We start from the raw sequence: 23,433 nt of genomic DNA, 5'->3' as shown, positions 1-23,433 counted from the left end.
CCAAAGCTTTAAGAATGGCAGAAATTGGAGATCATTTTGTCTAAATCATACTTAGGCTAAACAAAGCTATTAGGATTTGAAATTCAAAAATCGGAAATCAATTTTTTTTTAAATTGGAACCAGATTTGACATTCTACAATTTTTTACTTGCATTTTTTTTTTACTACATAGGACAACAATAACTAACCTTTAATTTTGTAATGTTATTTTTACTTTTGTTTCAATAAAATTATGATACGTGAATGTACTAGGAAAGTATATCCAGAAAGTAGATTATGTTTTGCTCTGTAGCCGCTAGGGGAAGGACTATTGTGGCCATTTTGATGTCAGGGCATTTCTCCGTTACTGCATTGACAATAGCAGTTTAAAGTGTGTGAGGCAATTGAAAATCCCGTGAGTTGTGAAGTGCAGTCGGTAATAAGGTTTTTGTTGGTTCAGCACAATAAACCAATTGAGATTTATTGCCAACTCTGTGAAGTTTATGGGAACGATGTGATTAGTGATTACTGAAGGTGGAGTGTGTCAAATGTGCATTAGGTTTAAAAATGGCCATACTAATTTGCATGATGATGAACGAAGTGGGCGGCCATGCATTGTGAACGAAGTAATTGTCTCTAAAGTCATAAGAAGATTAAAGAAGACCGACGATTCACAATAACAACTCTCTTAGTTTTCCTCAAATTTCAAGGAGTTTGTTACATAAAATTGTTACACAGAAGTTAGGTTACCATAAATTTTATGCAAGGTGGGTAACGACAAACACGACAAATCAGAGTCCTGGATGCTTTTAAGTGTGAGATGTTTCCACATCCGCCTGACAGTCTGGACATTGCACCCAGTGGCTACTACCCGTTTCCAGCAATGAATACTTAGTTTGTGACGCAGCGCTTTGATGACGACGTGAAACTGCCAGAGGGTGTGACCTGGTTGAAGTCTCAAGCAGCAGAATTTTATAACACTGGAATTTCAAAACTAGTTCATGACTATGATAAATGCCTAAATTTGTATGATGAAATAGTATTTTAGTATCACTTTCAAATATACATAATACAATTTTTTTCGTACTTTGATTTTTGTTAATATCAAAATGTAATCTACTTTCTGGATAGCCCTCGTATTTTATTTACAGCTAAATATCGAAACAAGAATTATAAAAATCTGTTATACATTTGCTACATAGCTTAATTTAGTTATTACATTTTAAACTAAACCCATTGTGCAACATATCTCTCCCTTGTTATTGAACAATGTTTAACTGCTATGTATATATTATAATTTTCATAACTTCTCTCAATATCTTCTATGTCTGTTGAATTGGATCTTTTGCAAAATGTTCTCTCAATTCCAAATTTCTATATAATCTAAACTGTGAGATTTAACTAGGAACTTGTAGTTACTTAGTTCTTCCGATTACCAGTACATATCATATAGACAACACTTATCATGTTGCGGCAGGTCCAAATCAACATGATTACACACAGTTTTATTCATAACAAATATACTGGACATTTTCTGTTAATTTACTACCACAGTATTCACATTATTTCTTAGATTTTTAAGATTAAATTTCTGACTAAAATTTGGATATTTTACTGATAGGTACTATCATAAGTAATCTTTTTCATTCTTTAGCTTTCGGTACTGCCCAGCGCTGGTGCCCTGTCAACTTATTCAACCAAAAGCACTTAGTGATATAAATTGAGATAACGATTCCACTTACTTTACATTGTTAAAACAGACTACAATAAATACGTCATGGACAATAATTTAAATATGTCACGAGTATGTAGAATGGAGTAAGCACAAATAAATTATTTCATGCTTTGAGGATAACAGTTGACTCAAAGGAATTTGTTGAAATATTTTTAGTACTATTTATCTAGAGTGATCATATATGTAATCTTGAAAATTGCAAATAAAGACATAGGTCATTTTTACATTATTTTGAAGGACTTTGCCTCTTATATCTAAGTTACATATATAATTGTTGATTAAGTGAACAAGACAAAGAATTATTTCTTCCATACATTTATTTGTCTTACCGTTAAATTGAAGTGTTTGGTGTTAAAGAAGATGAGAGTGCTCAGTAGAGTGTGTGGAGAGTAAGCCCCCAGTTGTTTGCTTTCCCATAAATGCTCCTCTTCCACTCTGGTTACTATGTAGTCTACAAAAATATATACAGTTACATATATATTTTTATATGTCATCCACTAAAATAGATATGCAATAATCTATAGAAATAATATAAATAGCAGAACAAATTATTTATACAGTTTGTTATTAATTGATTGTGAGTTTTTACCATGAGTACTAACATATTTTAGTGTGCTACTATTATTATGATAAGCAGGTTTGGTATTGTGATAAAGGCTGAGCCAAGAAGTTCTATTTCATAGCATACTCGTTAGAATTTAATTTCTTCAATTAAACATTAAGATATTGAAAGGATTTTTTTCAATTTATCATCACTGAACACTGTTTTAGATGATATACTATTTACCTAAAATTAATGTTAATATGTATACTTATTTATGTATTTTTCCAACATTTGTTTTTGTCACATTGCACCCACTAAAAAAATATCAATGGAGACCTATTGTTTATAATTTTTACATAATCTGCTATAAAACAAAAATTAACAAGAATTGGGTGAACTTAACATTAAATAAAGATAAATGTAAAATAGTTCACAATCTACCTCACCACTGCTGTGATCTGCAATGATTCCCCTCACAAAATACTTTCTATAGTTACACTAATAATATATACAAGTACATTATAAAACAAAACAAGCTCTATAGCTAAATAAGGCATAGAAGGACGATGGTGTTTGATAGCAAAGAAACCAAGGCGAACTAAATGTCGACAATCATGGAAACAAGACATAATAATAGAAGACAATATTTTGATATGGAAAACACAAATTATAGTGTATAAGAAATTACTGCATGGATGTATGTACAACATTGGATGTTATATATTCTAAACTTTCAAGTACAAAACGTGTATTACTAAAATTATGAATATACGTTTGTAAGCGTGAATAATGAATAATCCAGGAGCCGAGAACAATTTGCATTGTTTGAGCAGACATCTTGGGATTTCTTGAAATTGATAAGAGGAATTTCCTTTAAGCAAGAAATCAATATTCAGCTGTACTCGTTTTGTTGGAGATCAAAACTGGAGTATCATAAGGGTTAAAAATATGAAACTAACTTTTTACTCACATCAACATTTTTTAGCTCGAACACACTTAAGAAACTAACTTCACATAGCATAGCTACGGTGGGAAAGGTTGATTCAATACGAATGTTGAGTTCGGCCCCATTTCACTTTCCTCTTCACTTTCACAAGTCTGAAATATGATGCTGTCAGAGACTTGACTCCTGGAATCTGGAGTCAACATCCGTCTGAAGAGCTTCCAAAAAAAGTCGACGACAAAGAAATCCAAAACAAACTCTATTATGTATTTGATGAGTCAAAGAGGACACTTCTTCATCTAGATTATGTTTTTTGTAGGCTAGGTATCACTGATGTTGAAATGATGCAAAGAGTTTGTTTTGAGCTTCTTTATCACTATCTTCAGACAGAGTCGAATCTGTGACAGCATTACATTTCACATGCTATACAGAAGGTGAAATAGAGCTGAACTCGACATTCGTATAAAACCAACTGTCAGACATGTCAATAAATGTTAAATCAGTATCAGCCAACCATATACAGACCGGCAACTTACAGTTCTATTTATATAGTTATCTGACGGTATTATAACTATTATGTATGTGTAACTACGTGTATTATGTACGTATAAAAGTATGATCAGAGAAAAATAAATGTTTCATATATTTAACCCTTTCAATAACCTCCCATTATGACCTTCACCAAAACTAGCTTGGTTGACGATTAATTGTTTTTAAAAATGAAGACCTCTATCGTTTTAAAGTAAAACCAGGTTGTGTGCTTATAAAATGCAAATTAGATCTAAATTCCTAGATTAGCAGTACTAGGAAAGTGAGCAATAGATTGAATGAAATTATTAATCATGGGAACATTATTTTATCACTATAATACTTACGATGGTCATTAAAAATGTCAGCAAATTTCTTTGCTACTTCATCTAACGAGTCCGTAAATGGTTCATAATAGGAGTCAGTAAAAATGTTGTCTATTCTGCCATTCTCAAAGAGGTATTGCTGGATTCCCAGGCATAGGTAGTATATTGTATCTGGTGCATACTCTGATCCATTTGGCTTCTTTACCTACATTAATACAAATTTACAATCACTCTATAACATTTGTCTCATAGCAATACAATTAGAAACTTAAAATTTTTTTATTCTCACAAAAAGTATGATAATAGGCAACTAAACCCCTTTTTTAAAAGGTTTTAAGCTACCTATTTTTGATACCAATATGGAGATAACCATGTATTGTGGAGTTAATAACATAAAATAATATAAGTATGATATTTATTAAAATCTAACTCATCAAATTCAACACTTCTGTAACTATAGCATAAAGTATAAAAATTCAGCCATTTATATTTTTTACAGAGTCTAGCATTTCTTTTTCATACATAACTAATAAAGTAATTTTACAAAGTCCACCTGGAACCCAGTGGGATACTAAATGTAATTTTTTATGCAGTACGGTCCTTATGTTTTGTCATGTGATACATGGAGTATTTGGAAAATAAAAACACCATTTTGTCAATTCTCTTTCCCAACTGCTACATTATTCATAAGAAAGAACCCAAATTTAGTCTCCTTTGAAAAGTGGTTAAGTGGTTGTAGTAAGCCTGAATAACTACCACCACACCTAATGAAATTGTAACTGGTTCCATCCAAACAAAAGAGTAAAAATGTGTGGAAAATAAGCTATATTGTTATTATTCGCTACTTTCTCCATGAAATTCATTGTGCAATTAAAACCCTTAGGTTGAATGATCTAGCCAAAATTAATGAAGTTAATTCCATTATTTACTGAAAAGGTTTGTGAGAGGAGACAACAAGGTGTCCATGTAATTACTGAGAAATCCTTGCAAGAGGTGAATGAGGAAGTCAGTTCTAATAGAAGCTCTAACAGGGTCTGTTAGATAAGTATCGGGACTGGTTCCAAAAATCAAAATTTATTGCAGGCATCATAACAATTACTTAATAATCTTCTGAGTACATTCTTCCTGCATCAATACACTTAGTTCTGCATGTCTGCCACTCGTCAAAAGACCGCTGGAAGCCGGTTTCTGGAATAGTATTGAGAACCTTGGTCGTCACCTCTTCAACGGCCTCAATCCATAAGTCGAATCAATGTCCTTTGAGCTCCCTTTTCATTCGCAAAACAAGAGAAAGTCTGGTGGAGCCAAGTCTGGGCTGTAGGGGGAGGGAGGGTGAGGCAAAGTGACTACGTCAAATTTCGCCAGCAACTGCTGCACAACAATTGCACCATGGCACAGCGTATAGTCACGGTAAAGTTCTCAATTCTTCGCAATGGCTGGTTACACGCACGATTTCCTAGGCATGTCAGTACTTGCACGTAATTTGCAGAAGCTCGTTCCAGTAGGCATGAACTCCTTGTGAGCAATACCATGTTGGTCAAAAAAAACAATCAGCATAGTTTTGATTTTTTATTTTGACATCCAAACTTTGAGATTATTTATAAATCCCACTATTTTGTTACTGTATGTTTCTAAACAGATTTTATATACAAAGAACTACAAAAACACATTTTAGCTATCGATAAATTGTGTATTATCAACCAGATGTCCGCAAATAGATGCTGTAGACTCATGGTGATGCACCAAAATAAATACAGAAAATGTGAATTACTGTATAACTAAAATATTATTTATTTATTATGTTATCTATCTATATTTTTCCATACATCAAGTACAAAATTGTGTTAACAATCAGTAATTAGCAAATTGCCAATCAGCTGTCATCCTAGAATAGACTTGTTGGATTTGAGATTCAGCTTTCACACTTCACTAGTTGTACTATTATAAAAAAGTAATTGTCCAAGCTAAGTACTTCTGTTGGTATCAGAATCGAGAGAAAACGAACTGTGGTATCAAGTATCAGAATCGATCCATTACTAATATAACTTCAAAGGAAACTACAAAATTTTATGCATAATTCTAGTATTTTTTCCAGAGCCCGAAATTTATGCACAATCCTAGTTTCTCATGTTTTTCCCATTGGATGCAGTCCTGGTTACATTCCAGCAAGAGAATTTGTACCACTACTACCTCATAATGTGAACAAGGATAAGTAATTTTACTTGTGAGAACTATCGTAAGTACTTATAATAACATACAGTACATATTTCATTTGTACATATTTATAATGGTAAATGAATACAAAATATTTTGGGTGCTATACCTTTAAATTAAACATCCTGTTTCTTGAAGTCACAACTGCCTTCATCTACAGGAATAAGTTATATATAAAAGCAGTTAATTGTTGTAGCTTTAAGTTGTACAAGTTTTCTTAATCTAACAGTCATCATAATGTAAACAAAAAAATCAAAATATTTTTCTTTAAAAAAAAAAGACTTGCATACTCATATCAGTCACAGAAGTTTATATATAGCCAATTAATAAATATTAAAACAGTCAGAAAGGATTCTCAGTGTTGATCTAATTATAACACTTAAACCTTTCATTTACAACTGGATCCAAACATAACACTTATAGCACAAGCTTCTCTTATCTGCTATTAATGTCCTGATATCTTATTAATGCAAAGTTCACGATTTCTAGCGCAATCAGGTAGATATTTATATTTGCTTGCGGTTAACACAAATCCAATAGATACACGATGCTAAAGAATATTAAGAAACACAAGCACTTACCTCTTTCATCACGAAAAGACAAAGAGAATAATTTAATTCATCAGCGGTTAACTGTAATATATCACTTTTAAAAGGTTTAATTTTTTTGTTTGTGCTACTCAGCTTTTCAATTTCTGCATTTTTCTGTGACACCCAACTTTTCCATGCATTTATTCCAAATGTGTACTGTAAGACAAAAAATTCCACTAAAATTAGAAACATGGCAAAATGTAATAAATTACATAACGAAAAACTATATATAAATAATTAACCACTACAATAGAGGGAGGTCTTGTAACTTCAGGAAATGGATGACCAATTGATTGTTGCTTATGTAGGCTATCAAATGGATAGCATATATTATCAAAGAAACAAGAAAAGATACACAACTGTCACTGTAAAAATGTTTAAAGCCAGTCTCATACAGTTGTAATACTGCCAGTGACAGGAGCTAATGACTGACCTGTTGTTAACTGTTCCTAGTTAATAAGTGCTGTGAAATCAAAGTTTTTAAACAAAAATGGAGGCCCAATGTCTTAGATTAAGAAAACAATCAAGATTTAAGTAACTTTTTATTTTGATTTTATTTGTATAATTTATTAAAAAAAAGAAGGTTAATATCTTTAGTATATTGGTTTTAATGATAATGCTATACATACATATTAATCTTTAGAATAAGAAATCAGAAAATAATATTATTAAAATTAAAATAGTTTTATAATACAGTTTAAACCATCTTCCCAAAACAAAGGATAAAAAAGTAATACTGTGTCTGTATTTCACTTGCACACAGTATTTCATTCTATCAAAATGATCATAAAAAACATACTTTTTATTAAAGTTGTAACTTAACTTTACACTGTTTTTTTACTGCTTACATAGAACGTATAATCGGATTATTTTGATATTTATTTTACATCTGTGAATTTTTTACTTAACCCTTTTAAGGCCGGCTCTCTTTTTTTTTGGGGGGGGGGGGTATCATGTATGGAAAGGGCCATGTTTTAATGGGCGGTCAGTGTCGTAAAGCCAAGGCATTTTCAGCCTAACAACACAGGTTTAGTTAAAAAAACCATAACATTTTAATTTTTCATCAGAAATTAATGTAACTCAAATATACTTTTTTGTTTTTACATAGGCTTTCAAGCAAATATTTATTTTTTACTTCATAATTCTTTAAGAAGGTAAACATTATGATAGAAAATATTGGAAATACGAGGGCTGTTTTTTTTTCAAGTTCCGTTTGTTTCTCCAAATAACCAGCGTAGTGGCGGGAGGCGGGGCTGCGTGTTGTGCAATTGCGCCGCTCCCCCACTACAACCAACGCCGTTGCCGGCTCCAATCCATCAGTCGTAGCCGAGCTACGGGCGAGTAAAGATGGCCGCTACGATCAATTCTCCCGCCAGTTGTGAGTTGCGAAGTGTGATTCGTTTCCTTCAAGCTGAAGGATGTAGTGCTGCTGAAATCCATCGCAGAATGAGTGTTGTGTATGGTAAACACTGTATGAGTGATAGCGCGATAAGAAAATGGTGTAGGCTATTTGCTGAAGGTCGAACAGACGTCCATGACGAAGGCGGTCAAGGACGCAAGTCGGTCGCTACTGCAAGTTTGGTTGAACGAGTTGACCAAGCGATCCGGGAGAAACGGAGGTTTACAATTGATGAACTTTCTACCGAATTTCCAGCCATTTCAAGGTCTTCCTTGTACAAGATTGTGACCACCGAGCTAGGGTACCGAAAATTGTGTGCCCGTTGGGTACCCAAAATGTTGAGTGAGGATCACAAAACGAAGCGAATGGCGTCAGCCCTAACTTTTCTGACGCGATATGACAACGAGAAAGACAGTTTTTTAAAGTCTATTGTTACTGGGGATGAAACTTGGGTCCTGTATGAAAATCCAGAAACCAAGGAACAATCAAAGCAATGGATGCACACTCACTCCCCTAGCAAGCCCAAAAAATTCAAGCAGACTTTGACCAAAAGGAAAACAATGGCTACAGTGTTTTGGGACCAAAAAGGTGTGCTTCTGGTTGAGTTCATGCAACAGGGAACAACGATAACAAAGGAATCATACTGTGAGACTCTACATCGCCTCCGGAGAGCAATACAAAACAAACGGAGAGGAATGCTGTCATCCGGCGTGGTCCTGATCCACGATAATGCACGACCGCATAGTGCCAATGTCACAAAACAACTTCTGCAAAAGTTCAAATGGGAAGTTTTCGACCATCCGCCGTATAGTCCTGACTTGGCGCCCAGTGACTATCACCTCTTTCGAGAAATGAAGGCGTGGTTAGGTGGACGACGCTTCGCTGACAACGAAGAGCTTCAAGCAACTGTAAGGGTCTACCTGAGCTCACTGGCGGCAGACTTCTTCGAGGAGGGTATAGGAAAGCTTGTCTCTCGCTACGACAAGTGCCTCAACATTTTTGGTGACTACGTAGAAAAATAAGTAAGAAATTACGAATCTTTTGGTAATAAAATCATCTTTTTATCTCAATGTGTTTATTATTTATGGCCTATCGGAACTTGAAAAAAAAAAACAGCCCTCGTATGTTCTCCTTTTGTTTGATCTATTGTAATAAGAACATTGCTTTATATAATTTTTACAATTAGCTATAGCAATTATATAGACGATAAAACAAATTAATGTTTCATGCATTATGGAGCTTGTATGTTTAACACAATTGTTGAATGGGTTGAAGTTGAATGGGATTCGTTTAATAATAATCCAGTAACAAGAAGTTGATGGATGTCTACTACACCTGTTAGCTGTCAATGTCAATTTGACAACAGGGGTTTAATTAAGCCAATTGATTTTATAAGGGTTCATGTTACACCTGTTTAGATTGACTTTTTTTCAAGTAACGTTGTGCAACTTTGTTATTTCTGAAAAAATATATGAAATTTGGTGTTAATGCTCATTTTTAACAATACTTTTTAACAAATAATGTGGTTTGACAAATGCTTACGAACTTCTATATATCTATCATGAAGAAAAGTCATAAGAATCTGGAAAATTTTTTTGGTCCTATAGGAATTCTGTAAAATTTATAATACAATTAATATTTTTCACAGTTATTGCTATTTTGAAAATTTATTGAAAAATAAGTTAAATACAAATGTTCATGTAAAGACCTGCGAAATGAGAAAATAGTGTAGGATTCTTAACAGATCACTAATATTATTGCTGGAACTTTTGGTAGATTTTGTTTAGAGGCTGGAGATAAAAGGGTTAATAATAAATGGTGGTTTTATATCAATTGTGATCTATAAGATACTACAAGTGTGGATATTATAATATGAACAAGTACCAGAATATAATGGATAGTAAGTAGAATAATGATGTTTTATGCATTTATATTGTTGATTGTAAATACACTAAGCTACAGGGAGTATCACTTACTTTTAGTTTCATATTAGCATCAGGCTTAGGTTCGTCAATGACAGGAGGCTGTTGTGGAACTGGTACCTCAGAATTATGATTTGCTTTTCTTTTCTTGGTTTCTAGTGTCCCAGATTTCTTTTGAGGCGATCTTGTTGGTCTCTTGATGCCTCTATTTTCAGTAGTACCATTTCTTCTTGCAGTCTCAGTATTACCTAATTTACATGTCCAATATCAATATACATACCTAACCACTAATCACTAGGGATATGTAACTAGTTAATAATTCACTATTGAGTAATTAAAATAGGAAATAGGAAAAAAGGAATAAGAAAAAACTACATAACCTGTTTCAAATGAGTTTATTTTAACCCTTAGAGCACTAGATATAAATTTCTGTTTCCTCCTGGAGTGTAATTAGCTTTTAATTAACTTAAAAGTTATATTTGAATTAAGGTTTCTAAAGTAAAAAATTTAAAATTGAATTTTTACAGATTCTTTAAAAAAACAAATAAATATGTATAGAAAATAAAACAAAATTGTCTGATTCATAAAAAACAGAAAAGAACAATTATTATAAAAATACACAAAATTTAAATCTTGATCCTACAGTCGCTGTAAACAATGTTCAGATGCAACATGTAGAACATAAAAACAGACCCTGTATGTAAATCTCAAGAATTGCACAATCATTCTCCAAATACAGGAAAAGCTGTAAAAATCCCCAGCGTGCAATGGAAAAATGGTGTTCAGTCGCTATGACAACCAGTTTTGGATTGTTTGTTATAGCGGCCGAGAGCCTGTTGGTGGCCGAGAATCACATTTCTTTAAAAGCCTGGTAAACAAGCAGTTTTCACCACTGCTTGTTGAAGTTACTTTTCTTGTATGTGAAATAAACAACTATATTTTATGTACTAAATCGCATTGAGACATTGCCCACACTTAACTTTTAGAACATCATTGACATGAATCCCACAAACTCAACACTTGACCTATACACCTGGTAATAGTTACTAAAAACTTGTAAACTACTTATTTTTAATACTTATCAAGTACTGCTCAATAAAGAAATACAACAAAATTACACAGGACAAGTTTTAGGGAGTTGTAACAAATAGATACCTAGATAAATTTTCATATTATAAAATACTAAAGTTTCCTAAAAAATGTGTTTATATAATTTTTAAAATCCATTAGTAGTATACAACATTTAAAAAATAAGAAACATTTGTTTTTAAACTAATTTAATCATATATGAAACATTTGTTTTTAAGTTAATTTAATAAAATAAAAATTATTTGTTTTTAAACTAATACTTAACTATTGAATTTCCTTTAACTACTTCAGGAAAGTTAAAAGAGTTAAAATGCCTGAATTAAATATTTTTTGAATAAAATGGCAACAAATAAGATGCCAAATAAATACTTTTCAAACAACTAAATCGCATTGATACATTGCCCACACTTAACTTTTAGAACATCATTGACATGAATCCAATTCATTAAACCACCGGAACACTTGAACTCTTGATAGGGCGTGCTCTTTGTAGGCCTCCGTAATCATAGCAAAAGTTTCCGAAGCGGTTTTGCCCAAGCGAAAGGAAAATTTGATTGCATACCGCTGTTCTATCGAGCGATCCATCTTCAGCGTTTTCACAAGTGTCACGGGCACACAAACAACTTAATACGCGAAGCTCGACCCTCACTGCGCCAGAGCTACGACGCGACTGCGAACCGGTTCTACTGTTAGCTCAGATCCCCCACCACGTGACCTGCAGGTGGAGACCGCACTGCGAGCGACTGGGGCGCCACGCGGCGGCCAGTCTCATTACTTATCTACCACACCCTGTACTTTTCAAACAACTAAGTATAAAACTAGATGTTATTTATATTTTAAATCTGTCAAATACATACATCTTTTATAGTCCTAAGTAACTGTGACAGATTTATAATTAATAAGACAAGAGTATTTCCTTGCTTATCAGCCATAATATTAATTTGGTGATACATATTCTTTTGTTCTATTCTGCACATAGTAATATATAAGTATTTATATTAGGCATCACTAAAACATTCCAAATGTTCAGATCAAGATTGTTATCTTGTAATATAATAAAAGAAAGCTACTGTAATTCTAATTAAAGATAATTACAAAAACTAAACAATTGTAATCAGTTACACTTTTTTCAGGATGAAAAGGAGAATAAATAACAGACAGTAATTATTATCTTAAGACAGCACTTTCTTACCTTCACTATTATCTGTCGGAGGCTGATTTAAAATAGTAGCTGGTGTTAATTGTGTCTCCAAATCTACAGCTGGTGGTTCGTCAAGCTCTGTAGCCATTTTCAGTGCCATCTGCATTATGTCATCGCCAAAGGTATTGCTGGACTCCATTGGTTCTGGACTAAACTCACCTTCCCCATCACCTTAACACAAAAATGTATTAAAATAGTAGCTGGTGCTAATTGTGACTCCAAATCTACAGCTGGTGGTTCGTCAAGCTCTGTAGCCATTTTCAGTGCCATCTGCATTATGTCATCACCAAAGGTATTGCTGGACTCCATTGCTTCTGGACTAAACTCACTTTCCCCATCACATTAACATAAAAAAATGTATTAAAATAGTAGCTGGTGCTAATTGTGACTCCAAATCTACAGCTGGTGGTTCGTCAAGCTCTGTTGCCATTTTCAGTGCCATCTGCATTATGTCATCGCCAAAGGTATTGTTGGACTCCATTGCTTCTGGAGTAAACTCAACTTTCCCAACACCTTAATATAAAAACACTAGTAATCGGCTAATCCAGAATTTGGAAATCTCAAATCTGAATCTCTAAAAATAAATTCCTGATTGTCAAATTTTGAATTTAAAGAGTTTTGCTTTAGCCTAAGAGTGATTTAAAAAATATAATCATTACCAATACCATATTTGCCATTTTAAAACTTTTTACTGTTCGATAACGTAGAAAGTAATTCAAGAATCCACCCTCTTTTAAAGGGATTTGCATAGGTTAAACGATTTAAGAAGCAAATCATATCCTCCACATTTAATTTAAATTTTTAGGTTCCAGAATATACCCATTTAACCCTTCAACGCGTTATTTTTTTTTCATAGTCATACCCCCTTCTGCGTTGATTTTTCTGGCGGTTTTTTAGAGATTTTGTGTTTTATAAATAATATAAGCAAATTACCCTAGTTTATAATTATTTTATTATACTTCTATGTTGTTAGGGTTTAAAATTAGCCAAATGAAACAAAATTAACCTACTTTAGGTTAGTTTATTAACTTTACAGTGTTCCCAAACCATTTCAGAACCAAAAGAAAAACCAGGTAGGCCTAGGCCTACATTTAGGTCTGCATCACCTCCTCCTCTTTCAACAACATTGAACTCATTTTGTACTACAATGTTTTCACCTAGCCTATTTTCAATATCATCATCACTGTTTTGTCCAAAGTCTAATACTTCAAACTCAGCTTGAGCAAAGTCATTGTCATATCCATCGTCGTCAAAATCTTCATCTGATTCAAGGTTCAAAAGTCTGTAAATTTCACTGTCTCTTTCCACTAGGTGTCCTTCAAGATTACTCATTTTCAATTGATTTTAAAACATTTTACAAAAACGATAACAGTTTTAAAATAAATTTCCTAAAATATATGCTAAAATATTTCCCTAAAAGCTAGCTAACCTACAAACCATTCCCAACTCATGTTTATAAAACACAACAAATTGTTCCTGTCAAAACAGGATTTCCTTCTTCAAAACTATATAGTTTAGCTTGTAAAACTAATAATAATAACTAAACAAAGGAACATAAAACACACAAAAATATGTCAGTAGAACATAACCATCACACTAACAATGACTGTAAACAACAACAAACGTAAGCTGACAAACGATCGGCTGCACGGCAATGACGTCGTCTTGAATGCAGCTGATTTCTCAGATATTTGTTCTAAAGATCGATTTTTCGAGATATCGACTCAATTAATCGAAAGTTTGAATCTTCTCCTTTCGATTGGTATACATTTTTCATTGAAAACATTCGATAGTCGTCTGTTACAGCTACAAAAATAACCGACTACTCCATGACGTACTCAGTACGGCAAAACGCGATCTCAAGTGAAAGTGTCATGACGTACCTAGTACGGCAAAACGCGTTGAAGGGTTAAACTTCAAATAATATTGGCATATATTTGTATAACATAAAATGTATTTTAAACTTAAAATTTTTGAAAAAATTCATTCTGTCATTAAAAAATTGTAAAATATAAACATAATATATTCCATAGAGGAAATATTTATACAAATACAAAAAAAGCAAATTAAACAAAAATTTGTGATCGTCCGCCTCTAGTTGAGAAGCTGAATAGATGCAACAGATACGTGGAATTGTAAAAGCATAAAAAATATAATCTGTTTTACGATTTCAAACATAAAGTATGACAAACACTTTTTAGCGATTGGTTATTAGCGTACTAGCGATCAGTAGTAGTCTGTGAGTAATCATAGCAGTGAAACAGGATTTTATAGACATTTTCCTTTGTTCAGTGATACAAAAATATCAGTAATACAAGTTTTCAAGATCTGCAATCTGATCTACAGTCTGGTATGATTTATTTACACTAACCTAGACTGTAGTTATGTGTTAGGTTAGTTATTCAACTAAGGAACAGATCAGGTTGCAGATCTGGAAACATTGTATTATTAATATTTTTGTATCACTGAAAGAAGGCGAATGTGCGGTAAACCCTGTTTCCTTCATAATCCTTCTATCGTCTCAAACAAAAGATGTTTGGTGATGGACGAACATATATTTAACCCTTTTAATGCCAGAGATGAAAAAAGTCTATGTTAAAAAGTGCTGATTTATTTTTGTGTGACTATGCGAAAAGTGCCAGAGGGACTATGTAAAAAAACACAAGGTTTTTAAAAAAAATCACCTAAAATTTATTTTTGATCCTAAAAAGCTCCTTTGTAAGGCTGTTGAAAGGTAAACGAATTGTGCATCAAAATGTATAACAATCAATGTTTATATAATTAAAAAAATTAAAAATCACTTTAGTCAGCCACTTTTTGGGGAAACAAAATCAAAATCCAGTTTGAGGATAAAATAACTACTATAAGAAACATTTATTTCTAAATTTCAATACTTTTAAGATAAAGAGCATTTAAAACATCATGTGTAATAACCTAATATCGTACCATAAACAAAATTGTTTTAAAAATTGTCAAGCGCTAGAGGTTTTTTTTGCTAAAAAACACAGGGTTTTGGAAAAATTCAGTTAAAAGTTTATTTTTTACCATAAAAAGCTTTTTTTTATTATTTTTGAAATTTCAATACTTTAATGATAAAGACCATTTAAAAATAACACAAAATCATGTGTAGTAAAACATTACTTAATAAAACGAAACTTAAAACAAAAACATAACATTACTCAAGAAATGTTAAAACAAACTCTACACTATTTTTATGGGCACTCAGACATATCACCAGCACAAACATCTTCTATAAGTTTTCTTATGTGGCTGGCATAACTTTTTTTATTAAGTTCAATAACTAATAAAACTTAGAATATTTTTAATGAAAACAAAGGCTCAATTATAAAACATATAATGCTCTACTATTTGTGACACCGTTAACGCGATCTAAATGAGAAAGTATTGTATTTTAGTTAGTTATATACGTCATATCAGTAGTACAAAGCAGAAATAACAGTTCAAAAGGTTAGTTCAGTTCATATTAGCCTTTGGTATCATGTCAGTCAGTATGGGATAAGTTATAGAGGTACTTAAATGAAATAGAAATTGTCTCATTCCAAGACATTGCTGGCACTTTTCGTGTAGGAATGTACCATCTCAGAGCAAGACTCTTGATTCTCAAGCGTGTTTTTTACATCATTTCTTAGCAAGCTCCCTGGCACTAAAAGGGTTAATATTGAAAATAGTATCTGCAAGCAAAATATTATTTACAAAATTAAAATAATTTGTTAATTAGGTTATCTCTGAATGGGTTTTCATAGACAAATTAACACATAAACACGTTTTTACAATCAGTGATTTGAATACTGTCGTCAGCCGTTGTCCACAAGTAAATGCACCAGACTCGCAGTGATGTATGTACATAAATAGAGAACTGCATGCAAAATATTACTCAAAAAAGATAATTTGTTAGTTTGTTATCTATTTCTGATTTTTAAACATAAGGCATGACAGGAACATGTTTTAGCGATTGGTAATCTGTATATTGCCGATCAGTAAATAATTATTGATATGGCGAGTCTCTGCAGATTCGATTGATTCTCGAATTCGAATCTTTGTTGAAAATTCAAAGGATTAGAGATTTGGCTTCACAAAAACACTAATCATAACTCACACACAACTCACTATTAGGCCTGGTGTCAGATGCGGTGGGTTCATTGTTGTCTGGCTCACTGTCAGAACTGGTTGCAACATCCTTCTTGTCGTCTGCCACCATTTCTGCCATCATCAGCAACTCTGCTTCAAATGGATCTGCTGGTACTTTTTCCTGGATGCGCTAAATAACAAACATGATTATTTAACAAATTGTTTCATTTCAGTTTTTATTACACAATTCTATTATTATAGTTGTTTTAAATAATTGTTGCTTGCCTTAACCCTCTCTCAGGCAATTACCTTGACAGAGAGCCTGGCGCTAAAGTCAAAACACCTACAATGTCAACAAACTGCTTTACCACTGCTCTCTGCTTTTTACTGATACAGTGCAGTTCTTTTTGGAACTACTAATTAAAATATATATTAACAGTATTGTTGTCATTGTTAATTGAATGTTTTTATCCGTAGTGATAATATCTAGAAGTAATATATGAATCGTTAAATTGACTTATTCATTGACAGAGATTTAATAATTTTTCATTACAATTCCTCCTGATTTTTGCTGAAATATTATAGAACATTGAGAACTACTTGTATTTTTCTGGAACTACTGTGTCACTAATATCATATTGTTATTTTTACAGTTTTGCCATTCATTTTTCTTTCTGTACTACTAAGATGGCAAGTCCACACTGGTGTTTGCGTGATAGTGTATAGCTTAATAATATTCAAATACCACCATATTATAGACAATTTAATAATCTTTACTACAATGTATAATATGTAACAATTTTGTTCTAATCTAATTGTTAAAATAATAAAAACACTACAGTATTCTCCTGCGACAGAGTAGCCAAATGAATTCGGTCTGTTAGTACGAGGGTCAGTATTTTAATTATTGTCAATTGGCAAAAAAATATGAACAATTTGATTTATATTGGTTTGTTCCTTTATGAACAAATATACACAAAAAAAGTCGAAATATGCTTGTATTCATATAATCCTATTATCAAATGTTCGATTAAACTAGATGTTGGCACTTTACATAGATTTCCAAGTGTCCGGTAAAAAAGAATGTTGGTACTCTTTGCACACTGTTAAACATCCGATAAAACCGGACATTGGCACTGAGAGGGTTAAATTTCTGATGTGTAAAAATTTAACTATTGCAAAACACGATACACATCTGTTAAAAGAAGCTATATTCTTACACAATAACAAAAAGATTATTAATTGCTAAAAATAATTTTTCCACAAACACCACATTAGCGAAAAACAGCTTGTATCACATGTAGGTGAGCTATGCAATACTATAAATTTATCAAAAATTGAGTTAATCAGCCATGTTTCATGTTAAGATTTTAGAATTAAATTTTTAACATTTTCTTCTCCCTATACCCTATAGTGCACAACATTTTATTACAGTTTTGTTCTGACAAGTTAATAGTTCATATTATTTTATATTTATTTATAAAAGATTAATAAATAACTAAAGGAGTTTATATACCACACATACACACGTGCTTACGTGTGCACGCGCACGCGCACACACACACACACACACACACACACACACACACGGGAATCCATACAAGAAGAAAAACATACACCCATACAATTTTGATAACTTACAATAAACATAATATATAAGTCAATAAATTTTAAAATTAAGATAAACTAGCAACCTATTTTAGAGTTAACATTAACATAAAACAAATTATCATACATTTAAGATAGAAATACATAAACTATTGTAAAACTAAATCATCAGACAAAATAAAGTAATTTCTTTAGACCAAATACCACAGATTACTTTAAATCTTAATATCAAAAACAAGGAGATTGTTATGCAAAGTAAGTTTACAACACCTTGAGTTATAAAGTGAATTTAGATCAGATGGTGACTTTACAATAATGGAATTTATTCTTTTGAATCATGACTTAATATGAGACTGAAATGAACCTTTTTTCATCATGAAATTTAGTAAAAAAACGCAAAGTTAATCAGCATTTGAGTTACTAAATACAGTCATACATTTTATTATTTGTGTTAAATTGGTAAATCGCGATTTTTGTAAAAAAACAGAATAGACATTTACTAGATGACCAGTTGAATACTGGATGGCAACCAGAACTCTCAGATCTTAAAGGATTAACATTGCCAATATTAAATCCACCCTAAACAAGGATGATTGGAAGATGAATAAGTGTCAATAGAATACACCAAAGTAAAACTGGACTTGAACTCAAGTAAGATCTACCCAATTTATGATTCCAAATTTTTCAAAATTCAAACCTATTTTTTTGTATAAATTCAAACCTAACATGCACCAAAACCTTTTCTATGTTGGATATAATTTTTTTTATGTACCCATGGCAGTACAATTCACAAAACCCTGTATCATATGTGTGACAATTAAACTCAATAATAATTGTAAATCAAACATTTATTTATATCAATAGTTAAGCAAGGGAAAGTAACAAGTTAATAAATAAATAAAGAAAAATAAAAACTAATAATTTTTTAAAGTTTTGCAGTTAGGTGTAAAATGGTGAGATTTTTAATTTGTGAACTTTAATGCTAAACATATATTAGTACTTAGCTTCATTCTAAATATTACTATATTATCATGACTAACTTTTAAGTTTTACATTTCAGTATGCATCAAAACAATTAAAACTTTAAATATTTTAGTCTTGCTGTAAAGAGCCATCTCCAGTCAACAGATGTTAAACCCAAAGTCTACAGCAAGAGTGAATATTTCAAGATTCTAATTGCTTTTACATGTGTTGATGTCGTGTTAACCGCAGAACTTTGATGATAATCATAATACTGGCTGCATAAGATTCTGAAGTTTAATTTTAACTCTACCATGGGTTTAATACTATTATTTATGTAATAAAAACTATTCATTAAGTCAAATTAATAATGTTATTTGATGTTATGAAGAATTTTGAATCAAAGAGAAGAGAAATATTAATACAATCCCACTTGAAAGAGTGACAGAATTGTTAACATATATAGTAATCAAGAACATAATTACAGACTTATACAAATAAATGAAAAAAATTGAAATGTTATAAAGCAAGCATATTATACTTACAGTAATATAAAACCATAATATTTAAACAAAAAGATTAATCAAATGTATTCTTAATGATAATTACTCTTTTTTTACATTAGTTAAGATGACTTGAAAGAATAATAAAATATGTTTTAGTTTGACTTATTACTATAGAGTAAGTTATCCCATCTAGGCAGTTATGCAGGCCTGGTGGCCATTTAAAAATTGTATTGTGAAAATGTACGACTTTTGTTTATCCTTAATTTATTTTATATTTGTGATGAAACCATGATATCTAAATATTTTGTTGTTGTAGAAATTAATACATTTTTATATTATAAAAATAATTTAAATGAAAAAGAGAAACCAAAATGTCAAGCTGTTGAGTTTATTAATAAATACAATAAAATAAGTAGTAAACAACAATTTTAAGCAATTGGATTTATAGTAACATTATTTTTAATGATTCAACCTAACCACATGTTTTTATTTGTGTTTTCCACATAACTAACTTTTTTGTAAAGGAAAAATAGCTATATATTTAAAAATATAGTACTACGTAGTATACATGAATTTGCGTTTTTCCATAAAAATTACCAACATATTTTGAATAGTAACATGTTCATAATTTACAATGAATGAAGAACTATCACAAATAAAATTCTTTTACTGTATACAGGGGAAGTATTTATTACAGGTCTCAGGTGAAGTATTTATGACAGGTTTTAAAAGGCTTATTTGTTACAGTAATTTGCTAGTCTTAAAACAATTTTCAAGTTTCAGTGTCAAGTACGACAATCTTGAACCCTTTCACGTTATGAATTATTTTGAAGTATATGAAAACTCTTATTTACCTTTATCTCCTTCATTATTCCTTTGATGGAATTTCTAGTAGTAGGGAGGAACATAGGTATAGGTACAGGAACTGGAAATGGTACTGGCACAGGGAATGGAAGGCTGTACATTGCCATAGGACAAGGTACATAGATTGGCACAGGAATAGGTATCAGAACTTGTTTTTGAAGATCATCTGAAAAAAAAAAAACAAGATAGAATTACAATCCAAATAGAAAAGTTTTAATGTTTAATTTTGACCAACATTGAGATTACTTTCAGGAATATTTACCATACAGCAACACTGTGATTGATTAATAACGATTCTGGATACAATAACAAAAACACAATAATAAATAAGAAGGAATGCAAGTAAGGAATGGGACACGTGTGAAGCAAGCTTACTAGTATGCAAGATAACCATCCGCTCACTTGTTTATTGTGGCATATTAAAAAGTACATGGTAACAAAGGGGGGTTTTGTTGATTATTGATGCAATTTTCCTTTGACTATCATTGATTATCTGGATCAAACCACATCAAACATTGCTAACACAATTCAAATCTTGAAATATTTTGACCTGGCTGTAGAGAGCCATCTTCAATCAACAAATGTTGGGCCAAAACTGGCAGACCCAGTAAGTAACACACTAGTACCTAGCGTTTAGTTTAACACATTTCTCAAACTACGAGGGTAATTCGGAAAGTAAGGTCCGTTTTTTATTTTAAAAAAAAAAACCACACCATATTTTTTAAAAAAACTTGTTTTATTTGATTCCTGACATCAATCACTATTTTTCTACATAATTTCCACTTTTGTGTAAACACTTGTCATAACGATCTACAAGTTTTTGAATGCCGGTGTCATAGAAGTCGGCCGCCTGCGACGATAAACCAGTCTTGTTAACCACTTTAACCGGTGACGTCGAGTGACGCCACTCCATTGACTGGCGTTTTGTTTCTGGGGTTATGTGGGAAACCCATGTCTCGTCACCCGTCACAATGTGGTCTAAAAGGTTATCCCCTTTCTGATGATATTGGATCAAAAATTCAAGAACAATACCCATTCTTCTTTTTTTGTGTTCCTCAGTAAGCAGCCTGGGAACCCAACGTGAGCACAATTTGCGAAAATCCAAAATTTCAGAAACAATTTTTAAACAACGTGCTCACGTTTGGAAATTCTATTGCTGATGAAGAAACAGTGAATCGCCGATCTTCACGAATTTTTTCATCGACGGCTTTCAACAAATCTTCGGTGATCACTGACGGCCGACCAGATTGTGGTTCGTCATGGTCATTTTCCCGTCCATCTTTAAAACCTCTCACCCACTTCCGCACTTTGCTGTTACTCATTGCATTTGGACAGTACACTTCACTTATCTTTCGATGAATATCCGCTGCTGAAACGTTCCTTGCTGTCAAAAACCGTATCACAGACCGTATTTCACAGTCGGCGGGACGTTCAATAGTTTTAAACATTTTAAAAAGGCACAGACAACAGCAGACTACAACGATTTCACTGCAAATGGCGTCGTTCTGCGCGCAATGCATACCGGGAGTCAGGGCGCATGCGCATTTCCCTACTCGCTTACTGTTTGTCTAGTTAACGCGAATCGGACCTTACTTTCCGAATTACCCTCGTAATATTTGGGAGTTATTCTCACAGTGACAATAACACAGATATGGAAATACAAAATACATTTATTTCGGCTCACATAAGTTTTCAGCATGCCACAAACTGATGAGTTTAAGATATTGTTCCATACAACAAAACTCAGGATTTACAAAACTACTATCAGACCAGTGCTTCTATAAGGATCTGAAAATTGGATATTAAATAAGAAAACAAGACGATAGTTTTTTTTTTAAACAAAATATTGAGAAAGTTGTACAGAATGGTATATTATGACATTTCTACAATGGAGAATGGAGGGTCAAGCACATTCAGAAATTGAGAGAACTGTATACAGAGCCAGGTACTGTAGCTGAGGTATGAAGTAGAAGGATCAGGTGTGCGGGGCACATCCCGAGGAAAAGGGATAGTACCATGACGAAGACAATTCTGGAGAACAATCCAGAACGTAGAAGACCCCTTGGATGACCAAACTGAAGGTGATGGGACCAGGTGAACAAGGACCCGAGAAGCAAGATGCAGAGACATCTAGAGACAATGTGTTGACAAAGCAACATACCACTTGAAGTAAAAATGGCCACAGCAGTAAGGAAGTATTTTTCAAACCATTGGAATGTACAAAAATAGTCATTTTCACCCCAAATAACATAAACAATTAATCTCTATCATATTCAATTTTGAATATTGCAAATTCCCTACTAGAAATGTTCTACAATTGTAGTTAGACTTTTTATTATTTTTAGTAGGGACTGAAGTTAAATATTTTTTTGAAAATATAGAAGTACCCTAACATAATAATTTTTACATATTGTAGATTCCCAACACTTAGTATTTTTACTAGTTAGTAGGTAAGTTTACCATCAGTCTGGACTTCGACAGATGCAGAATGAGGTCGACATGAGACACTTTTGGTGTTCATGATGGGCCGAGTCTGTGTCATCTTGTTGTGGCAGACTGGAGGTTCTGACAATTTCATCATAAGGCTCAGCTTCCCACCAGTTCCCTGTCAGACACAGTGACAACACTAATTTAATGCCATTACATGACGATTAGTCCGGTCAATTTAGACATTGACCCTTGCAAAAATTCCCAGAAAGCTGAAAATTTGCATAGATGTTAGGGAGGACACCATTGTTATGAAATTGCGAAAAGTCCCCATCGATCCCATGTCTGCAAAAATTTTTATTCCAGGTCAAATTTCGTAAAAATGGGTTTTTTTTTTAATTTTTTAGCGAAACGGTTAGTTTTATGATAAAATATGTCAGACAAAAATTGTAGATCATGCAATTATCTACAAAAATTATCCTTACGCTTTTTTCATAACACAAACCATTT

The 23,433-nt window shown here is 32.4% G+C and overlaps 1 protein-coding gene across 1 annotated transcript in view; it reads right to left on the bottom strand.

Moving 5' to 3' along the window:
• The window catches only part of LOC124360494 (zinc finger MYM-type protein 3-like), a 71,274-nt gene that overhangs the window by 5,561 nt on the left and 42,280 nt on the right, over positions 1-23,433 (bottom strand). Inside the window, 9 exon segments of the mRNA XM_046814170.1 lie at positions 2,043-2,164; positions 4,076-4,259; positions 6,850-7,014; positions 10,234-10,427; positions 12,461-12,648; positions 12,651-12,810; positions 16,598-16,748; positions 20,487-20,662; positions 22,957-23,101. Coding sequence (XP_046670126.1) covers positions 2,043-2,164; positions 4,076-4,259; positions 6,850-7,014; positions 10,234-10,427; positions 12,461-12,648; positions 12,651-12,810; positions 16,598-16,748; positions 20,487-20,662; positions 22,957-23,101 — 1,485 coding nt within the window.

This window comes from Homalodisca vitripennis, chromosome 4 (assembly GCF_021130785.1).
Source record: "Homalodisca vitripennis isolate AUS2020 chromosome 4, UT_GWSS_2.1, whole genome shotgun sequence".
NCBI classification, from domain to species: domain Eukaryota; kingdom Metazoa; phylum Arthropoda; class Insecta; order Hemiptera; family Cicadellidae; genus Homalodisca; species Homalodisca vitripennis.
The sequence above is the reverse complement of the archived record's forward strand: the minus strand, read 5'-3'. Positions and strand labels throughout refer to the sequence as shown.